We start from the raw sequence: 14,526 nt of genomic DNA on the forward strand, positions 1-14,526 counted from the left end.
CCTTTATTCTCCTTGAATTACTGAGCTGGAGGGGGAGTCCCTGGGGGTGGGAGCCCCTTTCAGCTCTTGCTCAGGGAGCCCACTGCCTGGCAACAGTGGGGTCAGTGACCCAGGGGTGTTCAGCCTACCCCAAGGGGCCTATTGGGGAAAGCTTGCTCAGCATCCCAAAGGCACCTTTATTTACTCTCGACCTTCTTCTGCTGATTCCCTGTTGAGCTGTGGGGAGGAGGACACACTAATTCCAGCCACTCTTAGTGGTTTCATCCTGGGTTGAGGGAGGAAGGGAAGACGTGGGTGACATAATATGGACATAACAGGAAGAGGTTTTTCTACAAGAGGGTGTTCAGAGTTGGGTGTTTTGATCTTGAGTTCCAAAATAAATAGAACCAGGACTATCAGATTTTATAATTTCCATAGTCTATCTCATATGCTTTTCTTAGTTTCATGATGCTATCAAAACTTGCACCTTTTATCCCCCACTGTGAGCAAACAGCACATTACATTAGGATGCTTTTGTTTTAGGGGATGGGGAGGGGGAGAACTTGGGTCACCCCTCTCTCCACAGGATGTTTACATGGATAGGCTCCCGCCAGTACTGGGTACCTGTTCACGGTCTCCACATCATCCCCCCTCGGAGGAGAGGGAACTCAGAAATGGAGAAGCAAGAAGGATGTGACAAGAGGTAAGGTTGAGCAAGAGAATGCAAAATACCTCCATTCTGGGAAACGTTCATTAAAATCGGCTCCACACCAACACCCTGTGGAAAGGGTGTTTAGAGGGGAAATCAAGGAAAGGGGACTGGTGGCACACAGGAGAGGGCCCTTTGTGGAGTGGAGACTCTACAGAGAAACGGTGAGATGTACAACCCTGAAACTAACTTAACCGGGCAGAAGCTTGCAGCCAGTTATCCGCCATCCTTCCCCCAACCCAGCAGAGACTGGGAGGGACAGGGGCTCCCGCTGCTTGGGGACTGGGTGCTCAGGGACCACAGCAATTACATTTGAATCTCAGAGGACAGAATGACTGAGTTGCCAGGAGGGTCACACGATCACTGACAAACAAGCGCTGCGCTGGTTCCAATATGTCTGATCTCGTTTTATCCTCCAACACTGATGAGAAGTGTTATCTTCTCTACTTAATAGACATGAAAAATGAAAATGAGAGTTCAGCAGTTTACCCCCAATCCCAGAGCTGCTCCTTTACCAGACTCAAACTTCACTATATCAACATAAACCACCTCTGTGCTTCATGGTCATTCAAAAAGTCTTTTACATTTGAATTTAGAAAGTTTTGTGTGTTTAAAATAAGGATGGAAAAATCAGATTTGACTTTTTTATCTTTCAATTCTTAGATAAAATTTAAGTTAGGATACATTTCACTTGTTTAAATGTTTGCATCACTGGTAAGCCTGAGATTTCAACCTCTGCTTGAAAAGGGCATGAACAGGGAACCACAAAAGCATGGAGAGAGCTGGTAAGCACATATCTAGAACACAGCTCTACCCCCTGGTGATCAAAGACTTATAAATTAAAACCACAGTCCTGTTTTTTCACATATCAAATAGGTCGGTTTGTTTTTTGCTTTATTTTGTTATTGATATTACATATTGGCAACGGTGTAATTTAGTATAGTGGGTTGAGCTATGTCCCCTCCCAAAAGATATGTTTAAGTCCTAAGCCCCGTACCTGTGAATTTGGAATTAGGGTCTTTGCAGGTGTAATCAAGTTAAACTGAGGGTGGACCCTAATCCAATGGCTGGTGTTTTAATAAGAAGAGGAAATTTTGGTTACAAAGACACACAGACACATAGGGAGAACGCCATGTGATGGTGGAAACCAAGATTGGAGTGATGTGTTGATAACCCAAGAAACACCAAGAACTGTCAACAACTATCAGAAGCTGGAAGAAGCAAGGAAAGATCCTCCCCTAGAGCCTTCAGAGGGAGCATGACCCTGCTGACACCTTAATTTTGGACTTTTAGCCTCCAGAACTGTGAGAAAGTAAGTTTCTGTTGTTTTAACCCAATGCAGTTGTGTTCCTTTGTTAGGGCAGCCCTGGGAAGCTGACACCGATGGCTGGAAGGACTGAATATTGACACAGTCTTTAAGGAAAACAATTTGTCACTGTGATGCAAGACCCCAAAAGACATTCGTGCCCTTTGACCCAGTAATTTCTCTTAAGACTATGTATTCTAAAGAAATATCAGAGTTGGAAACTAATGGTTGCTATGAAATTATATATTTACCGACCATTAAGTATAAAAGCATAAGACTGGAAATAATCTAAGCATTTAACAACAGGGGAGGATGTAAGTAACCTCTAGTTCATTCATGGAATGGAATGTTATACAGACAATAAAATTATGTTTATTAAACAAATAAAATCACATAGGGAAATAAATATTTCATAAAATTATTAAAAGATAGACACTAAAGGATATACATAGAATGCTCTCATGTATAAAAACCCATGCTGAGAAAAGGTCAAAAGGATAAGCTCCAAAACATTAACAGTGATGGCTCCTCTCTCTCCCTGAGAGTCGGAATGGGCCTAGGGTGATCGTTTTACCCTCTCCCTACCTTAATATTTTCCAATATTTCTTGAATGGAACATGTATTTTAATAAAATATAATAACACATCTTTTAAAATATGGCATGGATAATCCACAAACTGCAAGTCTATCCATGAATTATTGAAGCCTTTTGACTTTGTAAACCTAACAGAAATTAAAGTGATAAATATCCAAAGGGGGGAAAGCAGGTACGCTGATATATTGCTGGGGGCACTGTAAATTACTTCACTGTTTCCAGGGAGCAATCTTACAATATGTAACAAGCACCACAAAATTGTTCCTACCCTTTGACCTACTAATTACACTTGGAAACATGCCCCCAAAGAAATAACTTAAAGGGCACAGAGACCTTAATTGCAGAGCAATTTATAATCATGAAACATTGGAAACAATCTAGATATCCGACCAAAAAAATGGTATACAAAATCCTAAAACCAAAGTAAGCAGGTTATGTCAATATGCAGAAATGTTTATAATAACAGTTAAATGGAAAAAAACTGAACACTTGAGAAGATATATACACAGATTATAACTCTGCAAAAACGTATACTTACTTCTGTAGGACAAAATTTGGAAGAGAATGTGGAAGAAGGTAAACAGTGGAGGATTCAATGTTTACTTCTCAGAAAGTTAATTTCCTAATTTTTAAATGCTGCACTGCTCAGAACTGGAACACTTCCATACAGTCTCAGGAAAGAAGCCACCTGGGAAGAAAAACTTGTCTGAATTACACTTACTTCCTATGGATGACGACTATCACCGGAGTCATGAGGTGGAACTGGAAGTCACTGGCAAGATACCACGTCCAACCATTGCACTGAAAAGAGAGAAACAAGGTCACTTCCTTCTTTACTGTGTCTGTGCCACATTGTCCCACCTATCGTGACCAGGAGGAAGAATCAAACAGGCAGGTAGGGTGAATTTCGATGGAAAGTAAAAAGAAATCTGAGTCTCTTGGTGTCTGATCCTTCATGTACTTCCTCTCATTTAATCTTTATAACAAGCCTTATAAGGTACTTATCATTGCCATTTTATAAAATGAAGATTCGGACATGTTTTCTCTTTTGTGTACAGAAACAATGAAAGCTAATCTTCTAGGGCAGTTCTGGGAACTAAACTATATCACATTATACCAATGTAAGGGATTTTTATCCTTATTGTGTGGATGGTAATCAGAGTGGTCAAAGCTGTTCTCTTTTTCTTTCCCTGCTTGCCGTCCCCCACTCTAGGTGGAGAGAATGTTCTTTTAGATCTGAGGCCTGGCTCCAGATGAACTTTTGTGTGAAATGCAAGAGTGCCCAGCATGACTGACATGGGATCTTCTTGCCAAAGCCACATCATTCCAAAAGCTATCAGTGCTTGTGCTCAGTTAGACAGTTACCTATTGTACCAGGTTGAAAAGTGTCCCCCCAAACTTCATGTGCACTCCGAACCTCGTAACATGATCCTTTTTGGAAACAGGTCTTTGCAAAGGTAATTAGTTAAACTAAAAGAGCCCTAAATCCAATATGATTGGTATCTTTATAAGAAGAGGGAAAAAATTTGGACACAGACACACAGGAGAGAAGGTCATGCAAATATGGAGACAGAGACTGGAATTATGCTGCTATAAACCAAGGAATGCCTGGGCTACAAGATGCTGGGAGAGGCAAGAAGGATCCTATTCAAAAAGCTTCAGAGGGAGTGTGGACCTACCAACACCTTGATTTCTGATTTCTAGCCTCCAGCAGGTGAGAGAATAAAATACTGTTGTCTTAAGTTACCCAGTCTGTGGTAATTTGTTACTACAGCCCTGGAAACTAATAGACCTAGATTTTTTCTTCAATGTGAAAAACATTCTGGTGGCAACTCACTCCATTGCTTTGGAGATAAAACGCACCCTGGTCTCTCCTCCTACCCACCCTGTACAAGGAAGACCAGACTTATCCACAGTAGGCACAGCTTTGTTCACGGTTAAAGAGAGATTCTATTAGTGGGGGAAAGTTGGATGAGTACTGCGTTGGGGATTGAGTCATGTCCCCCCAGAGGACATGTATGTGTGCACCCATTTGTAAACAGGACCACTAAAGATGTTATTTATTAGGGTGAACCCCAACTGAATGAGAGTGGGCCTTACTCAATATGGCTTAAGTCCTTATAAACAAAGGAAATTGGACATAGAAAGAGAAGCTCTGGGGAGCAGCCAGAAGCTGGAAGTCAACGGAACCCAGAAGAGAAAGAAGAAGACGCCACCAGGTGCTTTGCCATGTGACAGAAAAGCCAAGGAAGCCCAAAGAGTGCCAGCCAGAAGATACCCACCCAGGTGGAAGCAAGCCTTCTGGGCTCTGAAACCTTGAGCCAATTAATACCTATTGTTAAGCCAACCCAACATATGGTATTTGTTTAGCAGCCGGGAAACTAAAACACATTGCTTCACAGCCCAGGAAAGATCCTGCTTTCAAGGAGCTAAGGTGGGCTTTATCTCCGAGGGGTGACTGGCTCATGTCCTCACCACCAATGCCCACACTAGCCCAAGCTGTGCCCCCGCCAGTCTACTTCTAGGAAAACAGCACAGACCCCCCGTGGGCCCTGGACACAGCCCCCGGGAGGCCGGTGAATGGCTGTGGAAGCTGCTGGGCATTTGTGAAGGGAAGGCAGCTGTCTCAACGGTCAAGTGGTTAGGTTATATGCAATAACCACACTTTAGTGGGGCTTTCCATGCAGAATCATCAACATGGCTTAATTACAGCTATTTCACTGTCATTCAGTCTGAGTTCATTATGAGGGAGTGGGGCCTTTGGGGAAGCCACGACATACAGAGATGGTGGCTCTGAACCAACTCTGTCAAGGAGTGGCTTGAAATTAAGAATTCATTATGGTGAGGGTGTGGCCCCCTGTGAGGGGTAAAGTGTCCTCACCCGGGAGCTGATGTGGACTGGAAGAGGACCCACGCCGGAGCCGGGTCGGCGGCCTCGGGGAGCGCACCAAGATGGCCGCCGCCGCTGGCCACGCCACCCCCCCCCCCCCCCCCCCGTGCTCCCCGCCCTTCGCTTGCAGAGCAAGCGCTCCCCGCGCAGGTGGGTGTGTACCAGCCGCCCCATCACAAGAGGCCCACAAATCCCCTCCTACAGCATCACTATTACCCCAGAGACTATGCCACAAAAAAGAGGATCAGAACTCAGCTTGACCTTGGAAAGGTCAGTGAACCCGGAAGCTGGAGGCCGCATTGGGCCCTGCCCGACCTCTCATGGCCAACACTGGAGACTCACCGCGTTCCGAACCGAGAAGAAGTTATTCAGCAGCAGCAGATTGGTCCACCAAGCTCGCCGGGAATTATCCAGGTGGAATTCAGGCACTTCCCAGACGGGTCCCCAGGGAACAAGGGAGAACAATCCAACCAACAAGCACACAGAATACAAATGAAGAGGCTGCAGCCTGGCAGGAAAGAGCCGGGAGACAGAAGATGGCTCTCCACAGTGGTCCCATCCAGTCCCGGAGGGCACACGGGAGATGGGCAATAAGACTTTCTAAGGCAGACTGCATTTGGTGGGCAGCTGCCTCTCCACCCACACCCAACAGCCATGCCTTCATGGGTTCAAAATCATTTACTGAGCCCGTATCAGATGCTGGCTCAGGCGCAGCTGAAGCCAAAGTCATGTTATTTATTGAGCAAGTCATACATGCCAGAAACTATTCTGGGAGCTTTTTTAGATATTTCTAAATCTCAAAGCAACTTCATCAGGTACCTATTATCTCCATTTTACTGACAAGGAAATGATAGCTCAGAGATGTTGGAGTAACTTGGCTAAGATCACCCAGCCCTAAACAGCAGACTAAGATCTGAAACTAGTACATGCTCTTTCTACTATACTACATGGCCTAACTTATCTGTATATAATAGAAACATATTTCTATTATATATAAATGTGAAATTTTATATTTAAATAATTTTTAAATATAATTTTAATGTCAAAAAATTAAAGTATTTTTCCTGTCTTTGTTTCATTCATTCTTTCCTACCTTCTTTCCTTCCTTCATACCATCTGTCCTTCCAAGCAGGATTTAAAGCAGCTACAAAGATGATGAATGAGACACAAGACCAGCACTGTTCAACAGCAATATAATGCCAGCCACATGTGCCACATCATTTACATTTTCTAGTAGCCACATTTTAAAAATTAGAACAAGTAAAGTTGATTTAAATAACATTTAGCCCAATATATTCAAAATATTGTAATTTCAACATGTAACCAATATAAAAATATATTGAAAGATTTAATATTCTTTTTTCTTTTTTCCTAGGTTCTCAAAATCCAGAGTGCATGTCACACAGATAGCACATCTAGGCCTGCCACGGGGCATCTAGTGGCCCTACCGGGCAGTGCAGCTCTAGAGTTAGATGTGAGGTTGGGGCAGGGAGGTGCACACAGCGCTGGCGTGGATGCTGATGGGGGCTGGGATCAAAGTCCTGTTTAAAAAGAACACATTTAAAAATTGTGTTCTCATCCCAGAGTAATTTGGGCAGATAATAAAAAATATATTTACAGCCTCCCCCTACCCAGCCCTGAGAATCTGGGGGAAGGTGCAGATGTGTTGGACATCCTCACCTGGACTGATGTTGATGTTGTCACAAACATTGGGACTGGTGGTTTGATGTGCTGAGCCCTCGAGCATGGGACTTGCCCTTATGAAGCTCATTACCACAAAGGAGAGTCTAAACTTGCATGTAATGGTGCCTAAGAGTCTCCCCCTGAGTACCTCTTTGTTGCTCAGATGTGGCCCTCTCTCTCTCTAACTGAGCCATCTCGACAGGTGAACTCGCTGCCCTCCCCCCTAAGTGGGACCCGACTCCCAGGGGTGTAAATCTCCCTGGCAATGCACAATATGACTCCCGGGGATGAATGTGGACCCGGCATCGTGGGACTGAGAGTATCTTCTTGACCAAAAGGGGGATGCGAAATGAAACGAAATAAATCTTCAGTGGCTGAGAGATTCCAAATGGAATCGAGAGGTCACTCTGGTGGACATTCTTATGCACTATATAGGTAACACCTCTTAGGTTTTAATGTATTGGAATAGCTAGAAGTAAATACCTGAAACTACCAAACTCCAACCCAGCAGTCTGGACTCCTGAAGACAATTATGTAATAATGTAGATTACAAGGGGTGACAGTGTGATTGTGAAGACCTTGTGGATCACAACCCCTTTATCTAGTGTATGGATGAGTGGAGGAATGGGGATAAAAACTAAAGGACAAATGGGGTGGGATGGGGGATGATTTGGGTGTTCTTTTTTCACTTTCATTTTTTATTCTTGTTCTGGTTCTTTCTGATGTAAGGAAAATGTTCAGAGATAGATTGTGGTGATGAACACATAACTATGTTATCATACTGTGGACAGTGGATTGTATACCATGGATGATAGTATGGTGTGTGAATGTATTTCAATAAAACCGAATTTAATTAAAAAAAAATTGTGTTCTGAATGTCAACCTTGCAAGGTGTTAAAAATAGCGTGGGCTTGGGAGAAAAATACAATCAATGCAAACTAGAGACTATAGTTAACAGAAACATTGTATTATGCTTCCTTTAATGTAATAAAGGGAATATACCAAAGCTAAATGCATATGGGGGGGTGTGACATAGGGGAAGGTATGGGACTCTTGGCATTGGTGATGTTGCCTGACTCTTTATTCTACTTTAGTTTAATGCTATCTTTTCTTTTTTTGTTCCTAGCTGTCATGTTTTGTTTTGTTTTGTTTTTCTCTTTCTTTTTTCTTTTTCTTTTGTCTCTCTACCTTCTTTGACTCTTTCTCCTTCTTTGTGGAAGAAATGGAGATGCCCTTACATAGATAATGGTTATGGTGGTGAATGCATAAGTACATGATTATACAGGGAACCATCGATTGTTTACTTAGGATGGAATGTATGGGAGGTGAACAAAACCGTCTTGAAAAACAAGAAAAAACAACAACAAAAAAAAAAACAGGTTGATGAAGAAACCCTGAGGGCACTATATTGACTTATTAAGTCAGACACAAAAGGACAAATATTGTACAATCTCACTGATACTAACTAATTACAATATGTCAACACATAGATATGAAATACAAGTTAACAGGATATAGAATGAGGCTAAAGAATGGGGAGTGGTTGCTTATTATGAGCAGAACATTCAACTAGGGTGAACTTAAATGTTTGGAAATGGACAGAGGTGACAGTAGCACACTGTGAGAATAACTAACAGTGCTGAATGGTGTGTGAAGGTGGTGGAAAGCAGAAGCCTAGAGTCACGTATGTCACCAGAAGGAAAGTTGGAAGAAGATAGGAATGTATAAAACAGGGAATCTTGTGGTGGACAATGTCTATGATTAACTGTGCAACTATTAGAAATCTCTCTCATGAACTAGAACAAAGGTAGGACACTATAACTAGAATAATAGAGGGGCATATAGGAACAAAATATACCTATTGCAAACTATATATTACAGTTAGTAGTATTTTAACATTCTTTCATCAACAGTAACAAAAGTACTATACCAATACTATGAGTCAATAATGGAGGTGGGGAGTGGTTAGGGGTATGGGAGGATTTGAGTTTCCGTTTTTTGTCTTTCTTTCTTTTCTGGAGTAATGAAAACGTTCTAAAAATTGAAAAAAAAAATTAATTGTGATGGATGCACAGCTGTATGATGGTACCGTGGGCAACTGGTTGTACACTTTGGATGTCTGGATAATTGTACCATATGTGAACAATCGCAATTAAAAAAAAAAAAAATTCAGGGTACTGCAACCAGGCAGAGCACGTGGCCCAGCAACACCTCCAAAACCTCTTCGTGAGGGGCCAGGCCTGAGGATGGGCGTGGCAGATGGGAGACAGGGAGCGAGCCTCTGCAGTTAGCAGCGCTCCATCCGCAGCAGCGGCCCGCCTGGGTCCGCATCAGCCTCCGTCCGCACCTGGAGCTCCAGGTCCGTCTGTCTTCCTGTCCGCCCCGCAAAGATAACATTCTATAAAGAGCGTGTCGTGTCTTGTGGGCGGACGGAGGGTGGGGAAGGCAGGGGCAAGGGTGGAATTGCTGATCGAAATCAGAGAGAAGAGGCCGAGCTGGCTCCCCAGAGCGCCCAGATCAGCTCACGTGACAGCACGGAGCCCCCCGCCCCGGGTGCCGGTCCCTGCCAGGTTGGCCATCTGACCGCTCTGCCCCACAGCTGCCCCTGCGGGCCTCTGACACTGGCCTCCCTTCCCACCATCTGTCGCCTCCCCCGCCCAGGGGGAGAGTAAACGGGGCCCTGCTCCTGCAGCGGGTCCGAAGCCCCCAGAGAGGGCCGTACCGGGGCGTGGCTTCCCCCACTGCCCGCGCCCCTCCCCGGAGCTCGTTGAAGGGCAGCTCTGGCTCCGTGGGTGCCCCTTGCGTGGGGGCAGGGCTGAGGCTGCTGGCGTGCACCACGCCTTGAGTAGCAAGGGTATAGGAGAAAGAACAAGCAACGTGATTCTAGTTTTGTCTCAATTTTTCACGTTGAGAAAATCATACAGCTGCTTTCTTTTCCCTTCTAGAAAAGGGGAATAATTCCTGCCTCCCAAGATGTTTTTGAGAATCAGATGATATAAATATAAAACAGTTGGAAACATTTAAAGCAACATGAATGTACATGAGCTTATTTTTGTGGACGTTTCCAGAAGATTTGAAGTCAAACTGGGTTTTCATAGATTAAAAATTGTGATACTAGCCATTGTCGTCGTGGTGTGAAAAGCGGACATTCTCTTACCTCGTTGATGGGAAGGTAAACTGGAAAATAAATGTCTCTCAACAGGCTAAATGCACAAAACCACCAATTGCTACTAATTTGAAAGAGTCACACAGATTATCCTGTTGCATATAGAGTCCGTGTAATTCTGACAGAAATATGCAGGCCATTAGCTGAGGAATAAGGATATTTCTGTCAGTGGAAGTTATCAGTTTTCATGGCATTTTTCCTAATTGAATTTAACACATTAGGCCAGTTTATTTTTCTTTGGAAATTCTTTCAAAAGAGGGTTAAAGACAAAAATAATAAAATATTACATAGCAATAATGAATTGAAAATTATACTAATAAGCCTACCTTGTCAAGCGACTGAAAAAGTATCTGAGGATGACCTTAAGGGTTACTCCTTTGTCTGAATTCTGATGTATCTTTAAAAATGACCTTGCACTTAACCAGCCACTGACAAAAAGAGAAGAACAGTTGCAGGAATTACTTATCAATAACACAGTACATTGGTCAATTAATTTAGTTGTCTCAGTCCAGACAGGGTAAGTTATGCCACATCGACGAAGCAGCAAGGAGTCCTAAACCAATAGTTATTTTGTTTTGTTTTTTGTTCATGCTGCAGGTCCACAGCCAGGAGTAGCGCCTATCTGAAACTTCACCTGTGACCACAGCAGAGGACAAGAGAGTTCTAGAAGGCCTCAAACCAACAATTAAATGCTCTAGCCCATAAGAGAGTTCAAATAGAGTCAAGAGGCTGTCCTGGAGGTAACTCCTATGCAAGCTTCACCTAGATATGCCAAATGACCACAGTATGATAAGCCCAAGTCAACAGTAGCCCCGAAAACCTTAAAGAATATCCAGATCCCTATAAAAGTTTCTATGACTCTATAAAAATTTCACTCACTAAGCTTATTCTTCAGAGACTTAAATCCTTCAGAGTGCTCCTATGCCAGCTAAGTCCCCAAACCCAGAGGCAACAGCCTCTTCAAGAACATCAACTAGATGTGTCCCCTTTGCTCATAAAGTTGATTCTCCTTTTCAACATGAATAGGTTAGGGTGGTCACTGCCTAGGCATCCCTGAAGATCGGGAAAGTGATTAAACTAGAGGAAGGGGTAGCAACAAACAAGATGGAATTTAACAAAGGATTATGAACACTGAATCCTTATATAATTTTCTTTTTCTTAGTTGCTAGGGTACTAGAATAGCTAGAAGGAAAGAACTGAAATGGTGGAATGTGTACAACATAGCATACTTTGAAATTTGTTCTATAGCTACTTGTTAAATTGTAATTTGAAAGCTATACCTTTTTGTAGAGTTAGATTTTAAAATAAGGAAATAACTGAAACTATGGTACTATAACTCATAACAACTTTGGAAATATTCTATGTATCTACTTGTTAAATCATACTTTGAAAGATACTACCTTTTTTATATGTTATATTTCATAATAAGGAAATAATTGAAACTGGAACTATAACCTATTTTTTTTGAAATTTGCTCTCTAACTACTTGTTAAATTGCACTTGGAAAGTTATCATTTCTATATGTATGTTATATTCAACAATAAAAATATTTAAAAAATGTTCTAGCCTGGAAGTGACACGTGTCACTTCCATTCATCACTCATTGATCAGACCTAGTGGTGATCTCCCCAGCCACAGTGGGGCCAGGAAGTGATGTTACCAAGTGCCTGGAAAACAAGAGCAGGAAATATTTGGCGAACAGCACTAATGATTACTACACTGGTCTTCTGAAATACTAATGCCAAGGTCTCCCGTTTACATAACGCCACGTAGTTTTCAAAGCACCTTCACTAATGGGATTGCTTGTGTTTCTCCAGCCTTACCAAACTGCTGTGCGATAAATGTTGGTTGAGTAAAAGATTGAACAGATAAACAAACAGCTCTATTAACTTTATTATCCTTGCTCACCTTATAGGAAAATTGAGAATCAGAGAATGTTCAGTAGGTTGCCCAAGCTCACAATCCGAATTCTTTACCAACATATTGTGACACAAATTCGTTACCCAGAACATTCAGCTAAAGAAACCAAGGTTATGCCTTTTAGTTATTACTTGGTGCCAAGCAAGTTTGTGAGTGGATTACCTCATCTTGTGACATTTATACTAGGGATCCTTGCTGGTGTTTCCCTAAAGATCAAATGTGTTTCCTCTTGCAAATGAAGGCTGCGTGTGTTGGGCAGAACTTGGAAGGGATGGGGGGAGGGTAGGAGAATGTCTTTATTCTCTGCCTGCTGGGTTTTCCTTTGAAATGCATAAGTTGGATTCACTATAACAGGAACAAAGTTTGTAGAGACATCTAAAGGGGAGCGCTGAGATGTGGAAGTAGGACAGCCGGTTCTGATTCCCGCCCCCTCTTACTTTCAGGACAGAATGACTCAGGGGCCTGAGCCCCCCTCTCTTCTCAGAGTGCCTGGCCTCCCCCTTGGCCTCAGGTCTCCCTGTGGGCGGGCAAGCACCTTCCAGCCTTTAAGTTCATCTAGAAAGAACAAAGAGAAGGCCTGGGAGGACAACAGGCTCGGGACAAGATAACTCGGAATAGGACGAGAGACTCAGGAGACCTAGAGACCGGGAAGGGAAAATCATGGGATAGAGGTGTATGACATCAGCCTGAGCCATAGAAAAGGATCCAAAAAGAGTCGCTGACTGGTTATTCTCATCGATAATCAGAAGACTTTGGTTTTACTATGTAAACATATCAGGGACAGAGTGGTTAAGACATGGTTTGGGAGTGAAACAAACACTATATTTAAGTTCTGATTCTAGCCTTACTAGCTGTGTGGACTTGGACAAGTTACTTCATCTCTAAATATCAACTTTCTCATATGTAAAAATGAGAATGTTACTGGCACCAACTTTATAGGTTTATTGTAAGAATTGCAATGGGATAAAAGATTTAAAGCTCTTACAATTATGGCAATGCTGTGTACCGCTATTATTGATATTTCCTTTGTTCAAAAGAAAATTTTAAATAAAAGAATATGTGCACCTTCTAAAGTAATAAAATAAAAACTGAAGGGAGACAAAGATAGTCTCTGAGACTTGGCAGTGAAAAACAGAAGCAAACAGGGATAAAGAAAAGGAAATGTATTCTTCTTCGCTAGACTGGTGTCGTGACCCGTCTCACTTCTCTCTCTCCAGCCCTCAGCTCCTCACACCTGGGCTTACCTGGTGGTTGTCAAACTTGAGCCCACGTCAGCATCACCTGCAGAGCTCGCTGTCGCACAGGTTGCCAGGCCCAGATCTCCAGTATCAGTCAGGCTGGGGTGGGACCCAAGGGTCTGCATTTCCAACAAGCTTCCAGGTGACACTGAGGCGGCTGGGCTGGAACTATACTTTGCAAACCACTGACATAAGGCATCGCCTTCCCCAGGCTGCAGACCAATCAGGTGGGGATGTGCAGTCTTTAAAACAAAGGGAGCCTATCATTTTCTTGGATGTTTCATATTTAATAAGCTCAGCCTGTGTTCTGGATTGCTCAGGGCTGACCCAATGGGCTCTATGTTGTCTCAGATTCCCACAGATGGCTCAGGGATGACCTTTCACGCCCTTCACCCTTCCCTCCTACTGACAGCTTTCCTATTCTCCCAACTGAGTTCTTGCTTTGGTGCCAGCCACAGCTTGGAACTGTGCAGTCAGTCCTGTCCTAACATAAGGGGTCTGCTCTTGCTAGTCCCCTTTGCCAGGGACCAGAGTTCTGGTGTTTGCTGCCCCATCAGCAAACCTCCTCACCCTCCAAGGGACCTGCTGCTGCTGCAGGTCCTGCAGTTGTGCTTAGCCCGCCTGGGGAAGCCCAGTGATGCCCTCTTGGAAATCCATAGCACTGCTGGGCTTGCTGCAGACTTTAGACTCTAAGCCCTGCCCATCTGGGCCATGTTGCATTGTCACCTCGGCCACCTCCTCACTTAACTGCTGCCCTCGGCTCATCCTGCACCCCACGTCCTCTGCGTCACCACAAGAAGCCATCACATCCAAGCCTCGAGATAATGCAATCATGGACTCATTCATTTCGACAGCTACTTATTGAGCAATACTTAGGGCTTGGCACTGTTTTAGGCAATGGTGATACAGCACGTGGTAGATCAAATTATGAACCCCAACCAATACATGTGCTTTATCTTAATCCAATTCCTGTGGGTGTGAAGCCATTGTAAACAGGAACTTTGAAGATGTTGTGTTAAATTATGGTGTCTCCCAACTGA

At 43.3% G+C, this 14,526-nt stretch overlaps 1 protein-coding gene across 1 annotated transcript in view; it reads right to left on the bottom strand.

Annotated features, from left to right (window-relative positions):
• The window catches only part of LOC119511247 (O-acyltransferase like protein), a 60,050-nt gene that overhangs the window by 13,230 nt on the left and 32,294 nt on the right, over positions 1-14,526 (bottom strand). Inside the window, 3 exon segments of the mRNA XM_037805764.1 lie at positions 3,311-3,390; positions 5,822-5,987; positions 10,655-10,756. Of these exon segments, the coding sequence (XP_037661692.1) occupies positions 3,311-3,390; positions 5,822-5,987; positions 10,655-10,756 (348 nt within the window).

Source organism: Choloepus didactylus, chromosome 16 (assembly GCF_015220235.1).
Source record: "Choloepus didactylus isolate mChoDid1 chromosome 16, mChoDid1.pri, whole genome shotgun sequence".
Classification (NCBI taxonomy): Eukaryota; Metazoa; Chordata; class Mammalia; order Pilosa; family Megalonychidae; genus Choloepus; species Choloepus didactylus.